We start from the raw sequence: 20,837 nt of genomic DNA, 5'->3' as shown, positions 1-20,837 counted from the left end.
CAGGTATCATTGTGTAACCTCATGGCCCAGCATAACCCCCACTCAACCACGACCATCAGGGCAGGAGATCAACCCTGGTTCAATGGAGAGTGCAGGAGGACATGCCAGGAGCAGCACCAGGCATTCCTGAAGATGAGGTTCCAACCTGGTGAAGCCACCAAACAGGACTACTTGCTCATCAAACAGTGAAAGCAGCAAGTGATAGACAGAGCTAAGTGATCCCACAACCAACGGATCAGATCTAAGCTCTGCAGTCCTGCCACATCCAGTGGTAAATGGTGGTGGATAATTAAACATCTCACTGGGGGAGGAGGCTCCGCAAATATCCCCATCCTCAATGATGGAAGAGCCCAGCACATCAGTGCAACAGATAGGGCTGAAGCATTCACAGCAACCTTCATCTGAAATTGACCATAAGACAAAAGGATAGAGCAGCAGAATTAGGCCATTCAGCCCATTGAGGCTGCTTCACCATAGCTCACAGCTGATGAGTTACACAATGCCATTCTCCTGCCTTCTCCCCTTAACCCTTGATCCCCTTACTAAGCAAGAACCTATTTATCTCTGATTTTAATACACTGGGCGACTTAGCCACCACCAACCTCTGAGGCAATGAGTTTCACAGAATTACCACCGTCCAGCTGAACGCATTCCTTGTCACCTCAGTTCTAAAGGGTCATCCCTTCACTCTGAGCCTGTGCCCTCAGGTCCCAGTATCACCTAAAGATGGAATCATCTTTTCCATGGCCACTCTACCCAGATCTTTCAGTATTCAATAAGTTTCAATCAGATTTCACCCTCATCCTTCGAAACTTCATTGACTACAGACTCAGAGTCCTCAACCACTCTTCATATAACTAGCTCTTCATCCCCAGCATCATTCTGATTGGATTATGAATCTTGACCTCCTCCAGTGGTTCCCAGTGGGATTGATGCCAGTCTTCAGATAATTTAACTTGCTCTACGTGATACCAAGAAGCGGTTGGAGACACGGGATACTGCAAAAGCTACAGGCCCTGACAACATTCCAGCAATAGTACTGAAGAGATGTGCTCCAGAGCATGCCGCTCCCCCTAGCCAAGCTGTTCCAGTACAGTTACAATGCTGGCATTTACCCGACAATGTGGAATATTGCCCAGGTGTGTCCTGTCCGCAAAAAGCAGGACAAATCCAGTGAGGTCTCTGTTTACATGTTCTGCGCCTATGCAAGTTCATTCATTTCACTGGATGGAGGAGCAATGCTCTGAAAATTTGTGAATTCAAATGAACCTGTTGGACGATAACTTGCTGCTGTGTGGCTTCTGGCCTTGCCCACTCCAGTCCGACACCGGCACCAGCACATCTCAGCTCCAGGGCATCTCTGCAGGAGTCCCTCAGGGGAGTCTCCATTGCCCAGCCACCTTCAAGCTGCTTCATCAATGACCTTCCCTCCATCATAAGGTCAGAAGTGGGGATGTTCACTGATGACTGCACAATGTTCAGCAACATTCGGGACTCCTCAGATACTGAAGCTGTCCATGTTCACACACAACAAGATCTAAACAATATCCAGGTTTGGGCTGAAAAGTGGCAAGTGACATTCGCGCCACACAAATGCCAGGCTGTGACCATCACCAATAAGAGACAATCTAACCACTGCCCCTTGACATTCAATGGTGTTACCATCACTGGGTCCCCCACTATCAACATCCTGGGTGTTATTATTGACCTGAAACTCAACTGGACTCACCACGTAAATACAGTCACTACAAAGGAGGTCGGAGAGTGCCACACTGTCAGAGGGTCAGTGCTGAGGGAGTGCAGCATGGTCAGAGGGTCAGTACTGAGGGAGTGTCACACTGTCGGAGGGTCAGTACTGAGGGAGTGTCGCACTGTCGGAGGGTCAGTACTGAGGGAGTGCCGCACTGTCAGAGGGTCAGTACTGAAGGAGCGCTGCACTGTCAGAGGGTCAGTACAGAGGGAGTGTCACACTGTCGGAGGGTCAGTACTGAGGGAGTGCTGCACTGTCAGAGGGTCAGTACTGAGGGAGTGCCGCACTGTCAGAGGGTCAGTGCTGAGGGAGTGGGCACTGTCGGACAGTCAGTACTGAGGGAGCGCCGCACTGTCAGAGGGTCAGTACTGAGGGAGTGTCACACTGTCGGAGGGTCAGTACTGAGGGAGTGTCGCACTGTCGGAGGGTTCAGTACTGAGGGAGTGCTGCACTGTCAGAGGGTCAGTACTGAAGGAGCGCCGCACTGTCAGAGGGTCAGTACTGAGGGAGTGTCGCACTGTCGGAGGGTCAGTACTGAGGGAGTGCCGCACTGTCAGAGGCTCAGTGCTGAGGGAGTGTCACACTGTCGGAGGGTCAGTACTGAGGGAGTGCCGCACTGTCAGAGGGTCAGTACTGAGGGAGTGCCGCACTGTCAGAGGGTCAGTGCTGAGGGAGTGCCGCACTGTTGGCAGTGTCAGTGCTGAGGGAGTGCCGCACTGTCAGAGGGTCAGTACTGAGGGAGTGGGCACTGTCAGAGGGTCAGCACTGAGGGAGTGCCGCACTGTCAGAGGGTCAGTACTGAGGGAGTGCCGCACTGTCAGAGGGTCAGTACTGAAGGAGTGCCGCACTGTTGGAGGGTCAGTACTGAGGGAGTGGGCACTGTCAGAGGGTCAGCACTGAGGGAGTGCCGCACTGTCGGAGGGTCAGTACTGAGGGAGTGCCGCACTGTCAGAGGGTCAGTACTGAGGGAGTGGGCACTGTCAGAGGGTCAGCACTGAGGGAGCGCCGCACTGTCGGAGGGTCAGTACTGAGGGAGTGCCGCACTGTCGGAGGGTCAGTACTGAGGGAGTGCCGCACTGTCAGAGGGTCAGTGCTGAGGGAGTGCCGCACTGTCAGACGGTCAGTGCTATGTGAATGCTGCACAGTTTGATGTCCCATGTTTCAATTTGTTTTAAATCTATTATTCTGTCTGCGTCCTGGAATTGATATAAATCTTTCCAGTTGCTCTATTGTGATTTGCTGGCATACTTCTGCTATGTCCTCCCAAATATGTGCCCTTTGCTGTGTGAAAATTGACTGTATGTGTTTGCTTCATTAGAATAGATATCTCTGTTTTCACATGTTTGACCGGGTGTAAATTGCTTTCGAATTGCTGACATTGTGAATTGAGTTTTACAAATGCAAATTGTCTCTTTTTCAGAATTTGAGATTCATCAGCTCGGAGTAGGCAGCCATTCTGTATCATGAACCAATACTTATTGATCACCAAATAAATGGTCAAATTGGTGTTTGAAGCGATGTGTTTGCAGTGGATTTAATGGTCATTTCCTGTGATAGAACTGGATATAAAACTCTGGTTCACAGCAAGTTGTTGAACCGGGAGCACAGACTGAGCGCTGTACAGTAGGAATCTGTGATCTGTGAGTCATGTTGACATTCTGGGTTTAACGTGAAAGGAAAGCAAATAATCTTTGACAAACGTTAAATTCTGGGCAATTCTGACAGGCTGGAATGCCATCTGCAAAAGTGTAGCATTCTGCCAGCGAGGAATGTTTCTGACTGTGCATTTTAATAACCTTCAAACATCTGGTTTGTGTGAACGTAGTATGGAAATATAAGTCAAAGAATTCCTTCTTTTTCTCTCTCTCCCTCAATCAACAGTAAAGCGATCCTCCAGTGAACCCTGAATAATTTTCTTTCATGTGCATCAACATCAACGGTGAGTGTATGCAGCAGGACTGGCGCGCACGTGACCATCCTGAAGATTCCCTCTCTCCGACCCTCACAGTCTCTGTGTGAAGGAGTCACTCTGTCAGAAATCCCTCAAAACTGAGGTTCTCTTAAAGTGACCTCGGTCTTGATTATTCTTCAGCTGGGAGTTTTGAAGAGGTTCTGTTTTCACCAAGGGGTGTTTGCACGTTCCACACTTTGCGGGTTTTAAACCTCAATAGTGAAATTATGTCAAAATTCAAACAGGACCTTCAGGAAGAAATTTACTTCCTCATGACATCAACTTTTATTTTTCTTAAAAAATATCAAGGCTTCAAAATTAGAAAAAGATCAATCCTAGCCTAATAATTTCAAGACAACACTTTCACTTGTTGACTTCAATTTGATTTGTAACTTACCCTCTGACCTGGATCACCTTGTGGACCTGGAGGGCCAGTCAGACCAGCAGAACCTGGGAGACCCTAAACCAAGGCAAGAAAATCTGATGTAATACACGACTGCAAAGTCTATTAGAGAACTGAGTCTAGTTCATTCTGTACAGCCGACACAGACAGGAATAGGGAAAAATACAACAGCACACATACAGGCCACCCAGTCCCCTTCCATCATCATTTTATCCAGCTTCCCCAAAAATCTATCCACAATATTCTCCCCTCCCTCTTCCCTGTTGGAGTGAGTCCCACATTCCCCTCCCGGCTCCCTGTGGGAGTGAGACCCACATTCCCCCGTGCCACCGTGGGACTTAGTTCCACAGTTTCACTCCTCTCTCGGGGATAAGGGGGAAATGGTTTGTAGCTGGAATCCAACTCCTCTGAGTCTGGAGGCAATAGATGTAGCTGACATTTCCAACAGGAAAATGCTCAAACAGGTGAAGAGAAGAACTTGTGCAGGGCCAGCAGTGTGGGACGAGCTGAAACAATCTCACAGGGAGCCAGCATTCCCCATCCCTCCAAGATTCAGTTATACTGGTGTCACCTACAGTTCCTGGGCCATTTCCCATCCCTCCAAGATTCTGAGATACTAGTGTCATCTCGGTATAGGATTTTTAATCATCTCGCAAGCAACAATTTGATTGGAGATAGTCAGCATGGATTTGTCAAGGCCAGGTCTTGTCTCAAAAACCTCACTGAGTTTTTTGAGAAGGTGACCAAGCATGTGGATGAGGGAAGGGCAGTTGACGTGGTGTACATGGACCTCAGTAAAGCCTTTGATAAGGCTCCACATGGTAGGCTATTGGAGAAAATACAGAGGCACAGGATTGAGGGAGATTTAGCAGTTTGGATTAGAAACTAGCTTTCTGTAAGATGGTAACGAGTGGTGGTTGATGGAAAATATTCAGCCTGGAGTCCGGTTACGCGTGGTGTGCCTCAAGGACCTGTTTAGGGACCACTGCTGTTTGTCATTTTTATAAATGACTTGGACGCAGGCATAGGTGGATGGGTTAGTAAGTTTGCAGATGACACTAAAGTCGGTGGAGTGGTGGACAGTGTGGAAGAATGTTGCAGGTTACAGGGAGACTTGGATAAACTGCAGAATTGGGCTGAAAGATGGCAAATGGAGGTTAATTCAGATAAATGTGAGGAGATTCGCTTTGGGAAGAATAATAGTAAGGCAGAATACTGGGTCAGTGGAAAGATTCTTGGTAGTGTGGATGTGCAGAGGGATCTTGGTGTCCATGTACATAGATCCCCGAAAGTTGCCACCCGGGTTGATAGTGCTGTTAAGAAGGCTTACGGTGTGTTAGGTTTTATTGGTAGAGGGATTGAGTTCCGGAGCCGTGGTGTCATGCTACAAAACGCTAGTGCGGCCTCATTTGAAATATTGCGTGCAGTTCTGGTCGTTCCCATTACAGGAAGGATGTAGAAGCATTGGAAAAGGTGCAGAGGAGATTTACCAGGATGTTGCCTGGTCTGGAGCGAAGGCCTTATGAAGAAAGGCTGAGGGGCTTGGGTCTGTTCTCATTGGAGAGAAGGAGGCTAAGAGGGGATTTAATAGAGACATACAAGATGATCAGAGGATTAGATAGGGTGCACAGTGAGAGTCTTTTTTCGAGGATGATGACGTCAGCTTGTACAAGGGGCATAGCTACAAATTGAGGGGTGATAGATTTAAGACCGATGTCAGAGGGAGGTTCTTTACTCAGAGAGTAGTAAGGGCGTGGAACGCCCTGCCTGCCAATGTAATTAACTCAGCCACATTAGGGGCATTTAAACAGGCCTTGGATAAGCATATGGATAATAATGGGATAGTGTAAGGGAGGGGCTTAGATTAGTTCACAGGTCGGCGCAACATCGAGGGCCGAAGGGTCTGTTCTGGGCTGTATTGTTCTACGTTCTATGTTTGTTCTATCTACAGTTCCTGGCCCAAACCCCATCACTCCTAGATTAAGGCATACTGGTTTGAGAAACAGTTCTGGCCCATTACCCATCCCTCCTGGATTCAGTCATACTGTTTTCACCTACACTTCCTGGCCCATTCCCAATCCCTCGAAGTTTCAGTGATACTGGTATCACATCGAGTTCCTGGCCCATTCCCCATCTGTCCAAGTTTCAGTCATAGTTGTATCGCCTCCATTTCATGAACCATTCCCCATCCCTCCATGCTTCTGTCACACTGGTGACACCTACAGCACTTGGCCCATTCCCCAAAATTCCCAGGTGCAGTCACACTGGTGTCACCTACAGTTCCTGGCCCATTCCCCATCCCTGCGAGATTCAGTCACGCTCGTGTCACCTACATTTCATGACCAATTCCCAATCTCTCCATGATTCCGTCATACTGGAGTCACCTACAGTTCCTGGACCATTACCCATCCCTACAAGATTCAGTCAATAGACAATAGAGAATAGACAATAGACAATAGACAATAGACAATAGGTGCTGGAGTAGGCCATTCAGCTCTTCGAGCCAGCACCACCATTCATTACGATCATGGCTGATCATCCACAATCAGTATCCTGTTCCTGCCTTATCCCCATAACCCTTGATTCCACTATCTTTAAGAGCTCTGTCTATCCCTTTCTTGAAAGTATCCAGAGAGTTGGCCTCCATTGCCTTCTAGGGCAGAGCATTCCATATATCCACCACTCTCTGGGTGAAGAAATTTTTCCTCAACTCTGTTCTAAATGGCCTACCCCTTATTTTTAAACTGTGTCCTCTGGTCCTGGACTTACCCATCAGCGGAAACATGCTTCCTGCCTCCAGGGTGTCCAATCCCTTAATAATCTTATACGCCTCAATCAGATCCCCTCTCATCCTCCTAAACTCAAGTGTATGCAAGCCCAGTCGCTCCAATCTTTCAACATATGATAGTCCTGCCATTCCGTGAATTGACCTTGTGAACCTACGCTGCACTCCCTCAATAGCAAGAATGTCCTTCCTCAAATTTGGAGACCAAAACTGCACACAACACTCCAGGTATGGTCTCACCAGGGCCCTTACGGCTGCAGAAGGACCTCTTTGCTCCTGTACTCAATTCCTCTTGTGATGAAGGCCAGCATGCTATTAGCTTTCTTCACTACCTGCTGTACCTGCATGCTTGCTTTCATTGACTGATGTACAAGGGCACCCAGATCTCGTTGTATTTCCCCTTCACCTAACGACTCCATTGAGATAGTAATCATACTGGTGTCGCCTACAGTTCCTGGCCCATTGCCCATTTCTCCAAGATTAAGTCATACAGGTGTCGCCTACAGTTCCTGGACCATTCCCAATCCCTAGAAAATTCAGACATAATGGTGTAACTAACAGTTCCTGACCCATTCTCCATCCCTCCAAGCTTTAGCCATACTGTTTTCACCTACACTTCCTGGCCCAAAGCACCCCATCACCCCAAAATTAAGGCATACTGGTTTCACGTACAGTTCCTGGCCCATTTCCGATCCCTACAAGATTCAGTCAAACTGGTGTCATCGACAGTTCCTGGACCATTTCCCATCACCCCAAGATTCAGTCATACTGGAGACACAGACAGTTCCTGGCCCATTCCCGATTGCTCCAAGTTTCAGTCATACAGATATTACCAATCGTTCCTGGCCGATTCCCCATCCCTCTAAAATTTAGTCGTACTGGTGTCACCTACAGTTTGTGAATCATTCCCCATTCCTCCAAGATTCAGTCATACTGGGGTCACGTATAGTTCCTGGCCCATTCCCCATTCCTCCAAGATTCAGCCAGACTGGTTTCACTTACAGTTCCTGAGCCATTCCTCATCACTCCCAAATTCAGTCACACTCATGTCACCTACTGGTCCTGGCCTATTCCCCATCCCTCCACGATTCAGTTATTTTCGTGTCACCTACAGTTCCCGGCCCATTCCCCATCCCTCCAAGTTTCAGTCATACTGTTTTCACCTACACTTCCTGGTCCTTTACCCATCTCTCCAAATTTCAGTCTTACTTGTGTCATCTCCAGTTCCTGGCCCATTCTGCATCCCTCCAAGATTCATTCACACTGGAGTCACTACAGTTCCTGGCCCATTCCCCATCCCTTCAAGACAGTTCCTGGCCCATTCCCGATTCCTCCAAGTTTCAGTCGTACTCGTGTCACCTACAGTTTGTGAATCATTCCCCATCCCTTGAAGTTTCAGTCATAATCCTGTCACCTATAGTTCCTGGCCCATTCCCCAGTACTCCCGAATTCATTCATACTGCTATCACCTAGAGTTCCTGGCCCATTCCCCATCTCTCCAAGTTTCAGTCATTCTGGTGTCACCTACAGTTCCTGACCCATTCCCCGTCCTTCCATTGCATTAGGTCAACAACCTGTCGATCCCAGCCTTCAATCTGTACAGTGAGAAATACTCACTCTCCTCTCCGAGAGAGAACTCTCTTGATTCACAACTTTTCAGATGGCTGGCCGGGATGATTCAAGTACCACCGGGATTAGCGCTGGGGACCCAGTTATCTGTATCCATCACTTTGATGCGGGATTCAATGTAATTTTTGCACATTTGTAGAAAACTCAAAATGAGGGGGGAGTGCAAGGTGAGAGGAGGATCAGAAGACATGTGGAGGGGGTTTGGTGTGGCTCAGTGAGTGAGCAACGTGGGGAATTGGGAGGTTACCCACTCTGACAGGAAAATCACAAATACAGGGCCTTAGCAAAATACCGAGGGGAATAGTGGGAAGTGTGGAATTTCCAATGCACTCGGGAGTTACTGAAAGTTAATGTGCAGGGACAGCAAGAAAGGAATGCAGCAGGTGGTGTGGTATCCTTTATTCCTGGAGGGCTGGTGTTTCACAGTCACAATATCTCACTGTAATTATATCGAGACCAGGCGAGAATATATTTGGAGCACAGTGAGGAGAGATTGTTCTCTCTGCAGTGCAGCTGATTACCCAGTGGGTGTGATGGCAGAGTGTGAAGCGAACAAATAGTTGGAATATTCATAGTACAGGAGTAACTATACAGTGGGAATAATTAGACATTGAGCATAAAATAAACTTCAGAAGTGACACGCAGTGGAGTGAGGTTCCATCGAGTCAAACCAGAGATAAAACTTTAACTCCTGACTCTCAACAGATGTGCCCCCAACTGCTGAGTTTCCACAGAACTTAGTTCCAAATCTGCAAAACCATCAGTGAGCAGCTGACTGATTGTACAGGGAGGGATGTTGGGGACGATGATACGGGGGGAATGTACAGTGTGGGTGCGATTATACAGGGAAAATGTACAGTGGGGATGATTATATGGGGGGGGGTGTAAAGTGGGGGTGATTATACGGGGGGGAATGTACAGTGGGGGTGATTATACGGGGGGGGAATGAACAGTGGGGGTGCATATACGAGGGGAATGTACAGTGGGGGTGATTATATGAGGGGGGAATGTACAGTGGAGGTGACTATACGGGGGGGAAAGTACAGTGGGGGGGATTATACGGGGGGAATGGAAAGAGGGGGTAATTATACAGGGGGGAATGTACAGTGGGGGTGATTGTACAGGGGGGATTCCACAGTGGGGGTGATTACACGGGGGAGGGTGGAATGTACAGTGGAGGAGATTATAGGGGGGGAATGTACAGTGGCGATGATTATACGGGGGGGGGGAGAATGTAGAGTGGGGATGAATATACGGGGGGGATGTACAGTGGGGGTGATCATACGGGGGGAATGTAAAGTGGGGGAGGTTATACGGGGGGGGAATGTACAGTGGGGGTGATTATAGGGGGGGAATGTACAGTGGCGATGATTATACGGGGGGGGAATGTAGAGTGGGGTTGAATATACGGGGGGAATGTACAGTGGGGATGATTATACGGGGGGAATGTACAGTGGGGGGGATTATACGGGGGGGAAAGTACTGTGGAGGTGATTATACGGGGGGGGCAGATACAGTGGGGGTGAGTATACGGGCAGAATGTACACTGGGGGTGATTATACAGGGAGATTGTATAATGGGAATGATTATACGGGGTGGAGTGTACAATGGGGATAATAATACGGGGGCGAATGTCCAGTGGGGGTGATTATACAAGGGGAATGTAGAGTAGGGGGGATTATACCCTGGGAATGTGACGTGGGGGTGATCATATGGTGGGGAATGTACAGTCGGGGTGATATTACGGCGGGGGGGAATGTACAGTGGGGGTGATTATACGGGTGAATGTACAGTAGGAATCATTATACAGTGGGAAATGTACAGTGGGGGTGATTATGGGGGGGAATGTAGAGTTGGGGTTATTATACGGGGGGGGGCAATGTATAGTGGGGGTGGTTATATGGGGGGAATGTACAGTCGGGGTGATTATACAGGGGGGAATGTACAATGGGGACGATTATGGGGGGGAATGTACAGTGGGGGCGATTATACGGGGGGGAATGTACACTGGGTGTGATAATAGGGGGGAAAGTACAGTGGGGGTGATTATATGAGGGAATGTACAGTGGGGGCGATTCTACAGGGTGAGAATGTACAGCGGGGGTGATTATACGGGGGGGAATGTACAGTGGGGGTGATTATACGGGGGGGAATGTACAGTGGGGGCGATTATACGGGGGGGAATGTACAGTGGGGGCGATTATACGGGGGGGAATGTACACTGGGTGTGATAATAGGGGGGAAAGTACAGTGGGGGTGATTATATGAGGGAATGTACAGTGGGGGCGATTCTACAGGGTGAGAATGTACAGCGGGGGTGATTATACGGGGGGGAATGTACACTGGGGGTGATTATACGGGGGGGAATGTAAAGTGGAGCTGATTATACGGGGGGGGTAATGTACAGTGGGGGTGATTATACGGGGGGGAATGTACACTGGGGGTGATTATATGGGGGGGAATGTAAAGTGGAGCTGATTATACGGGGGGGGGTAATGTACAGTGGGGGTGATTATACGGGTGAATGTACAGTGGGTGTGACTATATGGGGAGGAATGTACAGTGGAGCTGATTATACGGGGGGAATGAACAGTGCGGGTGACTATACAGGGAGAATGTACAGTGGGGATGATTATACGGGGGGGAATATATGTTGGGGGTGATTATATGGGGCGAATGTACAGTGGGGGTGATTATACGTGGGGGCAATGCACTGTGAGGGTTATTGTACGGGGGGGGAATGTACAGTGGGGGTGAGTATACGGGGGGAATGGTCAGTGGAGATGATTTAACGGGGGCAATGTACAGTAGGGGCGATTATACAGGGGGGAATATACAGTGGGGGTGATTACACCGGGGGAATGTGCAGTGGGGGTGATTATACAGGGGGGGGGGAATGTACAGTGGAGTGATTATACCGGGGGGAATTTCCAGAGGGGGTGATTATACGGGTGAATGTACAGTGGGGGTGATTATATGGGGGTAATGTATAGTGGGGGTGATTATATGGGGGTAATGTATAGTGGGGGTGATTATATGGGGGTAATGTATAGTGGGGGTGATTATATGGGGGAGTGTACAGTGGGGGTGATTATACGGCGGGGGGAATGTACACTGGGGGTGATAATAGGGGGGAAAGTACAGTGGGGGTGATTATATGGGGGGAATGTACAGTGGGGGAGATTCTACAGGGTGAGAATGTACAGTGGGGGTGATTATATGGGGGGAATGTACACTGGGGGAGATTCTACGGGGGAGAATGTACAGTGGGGGTGATTATATGGGGAGTAATGTAAAACGGGGCAGATTATTCGGGTGTATGTACAGTGCGGGTGATTATACGGGGGGGGGAATGTACTTTGGGGGTGATTATACGGGGGGAATGTCCAGAGGGGGTGATTATACAGGGAGGGGAATGTACAGTGGGTGTGATTATTGGGGAGGAATGTACACTGGGGGTGATAATACGGGGGAAAGTACAGTGGGGGTGATTATATGAGGGAATGTACAGTGGGGGTGATTCTACAGGGTGGGAATGTACAGTGGGGGTGATTATATGGGGGGAATGTACAGTGGGGGTGATTATACGGGGGGGGCGCAGTTTACATTTGGGGTGATTCTGCAGTGGGATCGTTTACAATCGGGGGGATTATACCTTCTGGGCAATGTACATTGGGGTTATTACCATTTTCCCTGGCAGGTTATTGAGTTAGACGATCATCAATCATCGTGCAGAATGGTGAAGGAGACTCAACGGGCTGAGTCGACGGGCATTTTACAGGGGAGGGCATTGTACGGGGGGGGCATCACACAGGGGAACACATTGTACAGGGGTGCGCATTACACGGGGAGGGCATTACACAGGGGTTGTCATAGCACAGGGGTGGGCATTGTACAGGGGAGGGCATTACACAGGGGGGGGCATCACACAGGGGAACACATTGTACAGGGGTGCGCATTACACGGGGAGGGCATTACACAGGGGTGGGCATTACACAGGGGAGGGCATTACACCGGGGAGGGTATTATACTGGAGAGCGCATTTTACAGGGGAGGGCATTACACAGGGGAAGGCATTTTACAGGGGAGGGCATTACACAGTGGAGGGCATTACACAGGGAGGGCATATTACAGTGGAGGGCATTACACGGGGAGGGCATTTTACATGGGAGGGCATTACACAGGGGAGCGCATTACACAGAGGAGGGCATTACACAGGGGAGGGCATTATACAGGGGAGGGCATTACACAGGGAAGGGGTTTACACCGGGAAAGGCATTATGGGGGGAACGGATGAACGGATTACATGGGAAAGGGATTATATGGAAAGGGAATTACAGAGGGGTGGGGATTACACAGGGGAGGGAGTTATACATTGGAAGAGTTGATACAGGGGATGGGATTATGCAGAGGTGTGGTTTTCACAGGGGAGGGGATTAAAATGGGACGATATAATATGAGGATGAGATTATACAGGGGAGGGCAGGTGACAGGCGAAGGCGATTACACGGGGGAGGGGATTAGACAGGTGAGGGCATGAGACAGGGGAAGGGCATTACAGAGGGCAGGGGATTATACACGGGAAGGCATTTTACAGGGAGGGGACAATACAGGGGAGGGAACTATGCAGGGGAGGGGAATGTACAGGAGAAGGGGGTTGTAGGTGGGATGGTATTCTCCAGGGAGTGGATGATACAGGAGAGGGGTTTGTTCAGGGGAGGGGATTACACGGGGCCGGCATTATACAAGGGAGGGGTTTATATGGGGTGGGTTTATTCAGGGAGGGCATTATACAGGGGTGGGGCTACTCAGGGAGGGGATTATACCAGGGAGTGAATTACCCAGGGAAGTGGATTATAGAGGGGAGTGGATTGAACAAGGGAGGTGATTATAGAGGGGAGGGGATTCTGCAGGGGAGGGAATTGTCTGTGGAGGGGATTATAGAGGGGAGGGGATTGAACAAGGGAGGCGATTATAGAGGGGAGGGTATTATACAGGGGAGGGAATTGTCTGGGGAGGGGATTACAGTGGGGAGGGATTATAGAGGGGAGTGGGTGACAAAAGGGGAGGGGATGATAGAGGGGAGGGGACTATAGTTGGGAGGGGTTATAGAGGGGTGGGGATTATAGAGCAGAGGGGTTATGGTGGGGGGATTATAGAGGGGAGGGTATTATACAGGGGAGGGAATTGTCTGGGGAGGGGATTACAGTGGGGAGGGATTATAGAGGGGAGCGGATTATGGAGAGCAGGGGATTGTAGAGGGGAGGGCATTACAGAGTGGAGGGGATTATAGAGAGAAGGAGATTATGGAGGGGAGGGGATTATGGAGAGGAGAAGACTGTAGAGGGGAGGGTATTACAGAGTGGCGGGGATTATAGAGAGGAGATTATGGAGGGGATTTTAGAGAGGACAGGATTTTCAGGGGAGGTGATTATAGAGGGGAGGGGATTGTACGGGGAGCGGATTGTACAGGACAGGGGATAAAGAGAGGTGGAGATTATAGTGGGGACAGGATTATAGAGGGGAGGGGATTGTATGGCGAGGGGATTATAGAGTGGAGCGGATTATAGAATGGAGTGTATTATAGAAGGGAGGGGATTATCGAGGGGAGGGTATTGTACTTGGGAGAGTGGGAGGGGATTGTACAGGGGAAGAGATTGTACGGGGTAGGGCTGATAGATGGGAGGGGTTTATAGAGGGGAAGGGATTGCCTAGTGGAGGGGATTATAGAGGGGAGGGGATTATAAATGTGAGGGGTTTATATAGGGGAGGGGTTTATAAAGGGGTGGTGATTATAGCGGGTTTGGGTTTATAGAGGGGAGGGGATTGTACGGGGTGGGTGTTATAGAGGGGAGCAGATTATAGAGTGGAGGGGATGAAAGTGGGGAGGGGATGATGGAGGGAAGGGTATTGTACAGGAGAGGGGATTATGGAGGGGAGGGGATGATAGTGGGGAGGGGTTAATAGAGGGAAGGGGATTATAGAGGGGAGGGGGTTATGGAGAGGAGGGGACTGTAGAGGGGAGGGTATTACAGAGTGGAGGGGATTATAAAGAGGAGATTATGGAGGGGAGGGGATTATAGAGAGGACGGGATTTTCAGGGGAGGTGATTATAGGGGGAGGGGTTTATAGAGGGGAGGGGATTGTACCGGGAGGGGATTATACAGGACAGGGGATATAGAGTGGTGGAGATTATAGTGGGGAGAGGATTATAGAGGGGAGGGGATTGTACGGGTAGGGGATTATAGAGTGGAGCTGATTATAGAGTGGAGGGGATTATAGAAGGGAGGGGATTATCGGGGGGGGGGATTGTACTTGGGAGAGAGGGAGGGCATTGTACAGGGGAAGAGATTGTACTGGGTGGGGCAGATAGATGAGAGGGGTTTATAGATGGGAGGGGTTTATAGAGGGGAAGGGATTGCCTAGTGGAGGGGATTATAGAGGGGAGGGGATTATAAAAGCGAGGGGTTTATATAGGGGAAGGGTTTATAAAGGGGTGGTGATTATAGAGGGAAGGGGATTATAGAGGGGAGGGGATTGTACGGGAAGGGGATTATAGAGGGGAGCAGATTGTAGAGTGGAGGGGATTATAGAGGGGAGGGGATGATGGAGAGGAGGGGATTATAGTGGGGAGGGGATTATAGAGGGAAGGGTATTGTACAGGAGAGGGTATTATGGAGGGGAGAGTATTATAGAGGGAAGGGTATTATACAGGGGAGTGGATTGTACAGGAGAGGGGATTATACAGGGCAGGATATTATAAAGGGGAGAGGATTGTACGGGGGAGTGATTATAGAGGGGAGCTGATTATATAGTGGAGGGGATTATAGAGGGGAGGGGATTGTACAGAGGAGGGGGTTGTCTGGGGAAGGGATTATAGTGGAGAGTGGATTATAGAGGGATGGGTATTGTACAGGACGGGGATTATAGAGAGGAAGGGATTATAAAGGGGAGGGGATTATTGAGGGGAGGGGATTATTGAGAGGAGGGGATTATTGAGAGGAGGGGATTATAGAAGGAGGGGATTATCGAGGGGAGGGGATTGTATTTGGGAGTGGATTATAGAGGGGAGGAGATTATAGTGCGGAGGGGTTTATAGAGGGGAGGTGATTATAGAGGGGAGGGGATTGTACAGGGGAACTGATTGTATGGGGTGGGGCTGATAGATGGGAGGGGTTGATGGAGGGGAGGTGTTTATAGAGGGGAAGGGATTGCACAGTGGACGAGATTATAGAGGGGAGGGGATTATAAAAGCAAGGGGTTTATAGAGGGGAGGGGTTTATAAAGGGGAGGGAATGGTACGGGGAGGGGATTATAGAGGGGAGGGAATGGTACGGGGAGGGGATTATAGAGGGGAGCGGATTATAGAGTGGAGGGGATTATAGAGGGGAGGGGATGATGGAGACGAGGGGATTATAGTGGGGAGGGGATTGTAGAGGGAAGGGTATTGTACAGGAGAGGGGATTATAAAGGGGAGGGTATTATAGAGGGGAGTGGATTGTACAGGAGAGGGGATAATACAGGAGAGGGTATTACAAAGGGGAAGGGGTTCTACAGGGGAGGGATTATAGAGGGGAGCTGATTATGGAGTGGAGTGTATTATAAAAGCGAGGGGGTTATGGAGAGATGGTGATTTTAGAGGGAAGGGGTTTATAGAGGAAAGGGGATAGTACAGAGCAGGGGATAGTCTGGGGAAGGGATTATAGTGGGGAGGGGATTATAGAGGGAAGGGTATTGTACAGGACAGGGGATTATAGAGATTTAGTCTGTGTAGGGGAGGGGTTTGTAGAAGAGAGGGGATGACAGAGGGGAGGGGATTGCAGAGAGGAGTGAATTGTAGAGGAGAGGGGAATTATCGAGGGGAGGGGATTATCGAGCGATTGGGAGTCTAGAGGGGGCGGGTTTATCGAGCAGAGGGGATTGTTGAGGGGAGGGGACTGTAGAGGGTAGGGAATTATCAAGGGGAGGGGATTATAGTGGGATGGTGATTGTACAAGGGAGGGGATCATAGAGGGGAGTGAGTTCTAGTGGGGAGGGGTTTATAGTGTAGAAGGGATTATAGAGGGGAGGGGAGGTGTTTATAGAGGGGAGGGGTTACTAGAGGGGCGGGGTTTAAGAGAGGAGGCAGGTTGAGAGGGCTGGGGATTCTAGAGGGGAGGAGATTCTGGAGGGGAGGGGATTGCAGAGGGGAGTGGATTGCAGAGGGGAGGGGATTATAGAGGAGAGGGGATTGTCGAGGGGAGGGGATTAACGAGTTGACGGGATTATCGAGGGGAGGGGTTATCGTGGGGTGGTGATTGTATGGGGGAGGGGTTCATAGAGGGGAGTTGGTTCTATAGGGAAGGGGTTTAAAGAGTGGAGGGGGTCTAGAGGGGAGGGGAGTATGGAGGTGAAGGGTTTAAAGAGTGGAGGGGATTCTAGAGGGGAGGGATTTAAGAGAGGAGGGGAGTTGAGAGGGGAGGGGATTATAGAGGGGAGGGGATTATAGAGGGGCGGGGTTTATAGAGGGGAGGGGATTATAGAGAGAGGGGTTTATATAGGGGAGGGGTTTAGAGAGGCGAGGGGGTTGTACAGGGAGGGGTTTATAGAGGGAAGGGATTTCTACTGCGGGGGTTATTGAGGGGAGGGTATTGTACAGGGGGCGTTATAGAGGGGAGGCGATTGTACAAGGTGGGGTTACAGAGGGGAGGGGATTGTACAGGGTGGGGTTAGAGATGGGAGGGGATTGTACAGGGTGGGGTTACAGATGGGAGGGGATTGTACAGGGTGGAGTTACAGAGGGGAGGGGATTGTACAGGGTGGGGTTACAGATGGGATGGGATTGTACAGGGTGGGGTTACAGATGGGAGGGGATTGTACCGGGTGGGGTTACAGAGGGGAGGGGATTGTACAGGGTGGTTGATAGAGGTGACAGGATTTTACAGGGGAGGGTGTTATATTGGGGGAGGATTGTAGTGGGGAGAGGATTATAGAGGGGAGGGGATTATAGAGGGGAGGGGATTATAGAGGGGAGGGGGTATTGAGGGGCAGTGTTATAGTGGAGAGGGGTTGGAGAGGAGAGGGGATTGTACAGGGGAGGGGATTACAGAGGGGAGGGGATGATGATGGGGATGGGATTGTAGAGGGGAGAAGTTTATAGAGGGGAGTAGATTGTAGAGAGGAAGGGTTTCTAGAGGGGATGGGATTATCAAGCGGAGGGGTTTATTGAGGGGTGGGAATTATAGAGGGTAGGTGATTGTACGGTGGAGGGGATCATAGAGGGGAGTGGGTTCTGTAGGGGAGGGGTTTATAGAGGGGAGGAGATTATAGAGGGGAGGGGATTGTCGGGGGTCAGGGGATTACAGAGGGGAGGGAATTATAGAGTGGAGTGAATTGCTCAAGGGAGGGGATTCTAGAGGGGAGGGGCTTCTAGAGGGGAGGGGATTGCACAGGGAGGGGTTTGTAGAGGGGCGGGGTTTGTAGAGGGGTGGGGTTTATAGGGGGCGGGGTTTACAGAGCAGCGGGGATTATAGAGGGAGGGGTTTAAGGAGGGGAGTGGATTGCACAGGGGAGGTGATTATAGAGGGGAGGGGATTATAGAGGGGAGGTGATTATAGAGGGGAGGGGATTTGCGAGCAGAGGGGATTATAGAGGGGAGGGGTTTATTCAGGGGCAGAGTTATAGTGGAGACGAGAGGGGAGGGTCTTGTAGAGAGGAGGGTATTGTACAGGGGGCGTTATAGAGGAGAGGTGATCGTACAGAGGGGGTTATAGAGGTGATGGGATTTTAGAGGGGAGAGGATTGTAGTGGGGATGGGACTATAGAAGGGAGGGGATTATAGTGAGGCGGGGTATGTACAGGGGAGGGGATCATAGAGGGGAGGGGTTATCGAGGGGAGGGTATTGGAGAGGGGAGGGGATTGTACTTGGGAGGGGATTATAGAGGGAAAGGGATTGTACAGGGGAGGGGATTGTTTGGGGAGGGGTTTATAGACGGGAGGGGATTATAGACGGGAGGGGATTATAAAGAGGAGGGGATTATAGACGGGAGGGGATTATAGATGGGAGGGGATTATAAAGAGGAGGGTATTACAGAGGGGAGGGGATTGTACAGGGGAGGAGATTGTACAGGGGAGGAGATTACAGAGGGGAGGGTATTCTACAGGAGAGAGGATTGTACAGGGGACGGTATTACAGAGGGGAAGGGTTTGCAGAGCGGAGGGGATTATAGAGGGGTGGGGAATATAGAGGGGAGGAGTTTATTGAGGGGCGGTGTTATAGAGGAGAGGGGTTGTAGAGGGGAGGGGATTGTTTGGGGAGGGGTTTATAGGCGGGAGGGGATTATAGACAGGAGGGGATTATAAAGAGGAGGGCATTAGAGAGGGGAGGGTATTATAGAGGGGAGGGTATTGTACAGGGGAGAGGATTGTACAGGGGAGGGTAGTACAGAGGGGAGGGGATTGTACAGGGGAGGTGATGATAGAGGGGAGGGGATGGAAGAGCAGAGGGGATCATGGAGTGGTGGGGATTATAGCGGGGAGGAATTTATTGAGGGACGGTGTTATAGAGGAGAGGGGTTGTAGAGGGGAGGGGTTTATAGAGGGGTGGGGATTACAGAGGGAAGGGGAATGGAGTGGGGAGGGGTGTTGGAGGGGACGGGTATATAGAGGAGACAGGATAATAGAGAGGAGGGGTTTGTACGTGGAAGGGGGTTGTAGAGGGGAGGGGATTATACAGAGGAGGGGATTGCACAGGGGAGGGATTATAGAGGGAAGGGAATTATCGAGGTGAGGGGATTATCGAGTGGAGGGGTGTCTAGAGGGGACGGGTTTATTGAGCAGAGGGGATTATCGAGGGGAGGGGATTGTAGAGAGGAGGGGATTGTAGAGAGGAGGGGATTGCAGAGGGTAGGGGATTATCGAGGGGAGGATTATAGAGGGGAGGTGATTGTACAGGGGAGGGGATCATAGAGGGGAGTGGATTCTAGAGGGGAGTGGGTTCTAGAGGGCAGGGAATTATAGAAGGGTGTGGGTTGCACAGGAGAGGGGATTAAAGAGGTGAGGGGATTATCGAGGGGAGGGGTTTATTGAGGGGAGGGGATTGTACTTGGGAGGGGATTGGACAGGGAGGGATTTATAGAGGGCAGGGGATTATTGAAGGGAGGGGATTGCACAGGGGAAGGGTTTATAGAGGGGAGTTGATTATAGAGGGGAGAGGTTTATAGAGGGGAGGGGATTGTACAGTGTGGGTTATTGTGGGGAGTGGATTGCACAGGGAAGGTATTAGAGGGAGGGTCTTGTACAGGGGAAGTTATAAGGGAAGGTAATTTTACAAGGTGGGTGTTATAGAGGGGAAGGGATTGTACAGGGGGTTTATCGAGGTGACCGGATTTTACAGGGGAGAAGATAATAAGGAGAGAGGATTGTAGTGGGAAGAAGATTACAGAGGGGAGAGGTTTATCGAGGGGTGGGGCACATACAGGGGAGGGGATCCTAGTGGGGAGGGGATTGTACAGTGGAGGCGATTTTAGTGGGGAGGAGATAATAGCGGGAAGGGGATTATAGAGAGGAGGGGAATATACATGGGAGGGGATCATAGAGGGGTGGGCATTATCGAGGGGAGGGGTTTACAGAGGGGAGGAGATGATGGAGCGGAGGGGATTGTATGGGCGAGGGGTTTGAGGGGGGATTATCGAGGGGTGGGGATTGGAGAGGGAAGGAGATTGTACAGGGAGGGGTTTATAGAGGGCCGGGGATTGTAAAGGGTAGGCGATTATAGAGAAGAGGGCTTAAAGAGGGGAGGGATTGTACATGGGAGGAAATTATAGAGGGGAGGGGATTATAGAGGGGAGAGTATTGTACAGGGGAGGGATTTATAGAGGGAAGGGTATTAGAGGGGAGGGGATTGTACAGAGGAGGGGATTATAGAGGGGAGTGGTTTATTGAGGGGCGGTGTTATAGAGGAGTGGGTTTTTGTATAGGGGAGTTGATTGTAGAGGGGAGGGGATTTTAGAGGGGACGGGTTTGTGAGGAGAGGTGATCACAGAGGGGAGGGTATGAGAGAGGGCAGCAAATGATGGAGGGGACGGTTTTATAGAAGGGATTTTGTACATGGGAGGGGGTTGTAGAGGGGAGGGGATTATACAGAGGAGGTGTTTGTACAGTGGAGGGGTTCTAGAGGGGAGGGGATTGTATGGGGAGGGGATTGTATGGGGAGGGGTTTATAGAGGGGAGGGAATTGTACAGGGGATGTGATTATAGAGCTGAGGAAATTATAGATGGGAGGGGATTATAGAGGACAGGGGAGTATTGAGGGGAGGGGATTATAGACGGTTGGGGATT

At 50.3% G+C, this 20,837-nt stretch overlaps 1 protein-coding gene across 5 annotated transcripts in view; it reads right to left on the bottom strand.

Annotated features, from left to right (window-relative positions):
* Positions 1–20,837, bottom strand: part of col11a1a (collagen, type XI, alpha 1a) — a 432,184-nt gene that overhangs the window by 223,550 nt on the left and 187,797 nt on the right. For all 5 annotated transcript variants that reach the window (XM_059648209.1, XM_059648208.1, XM_059648211.1 and 2 more), the window contains one exon: positions 4,099–4,161. In XM_059648209.1, the coding sequence (XP_059504192.1) occupies positions 4,099–4,161 (63 nt within the window). The remainder of the gene's footprint in view (positions 1–4,098; positions 4,162–20,837) is intronic.

Source organism: Stegostoma tigrinum, chromosome 8, assembly GCF_030684315.1.
Source record: "Stegostoma tigrinum isolate sSteTig4 chromosome 8, sSteTig4.hap1, whole genome shotgun sequence".
Classification (NCBI taxonomy): Eukaryota; Metazoa; Chordata; class Chondrichthyes; order Orectolobiformes; family Stegostomatidae; genus Stegostoma; species Stegostoma tigrinum.
This window is presented reverse-complemented; position numbering and strand designations above follow the sequence as displayed.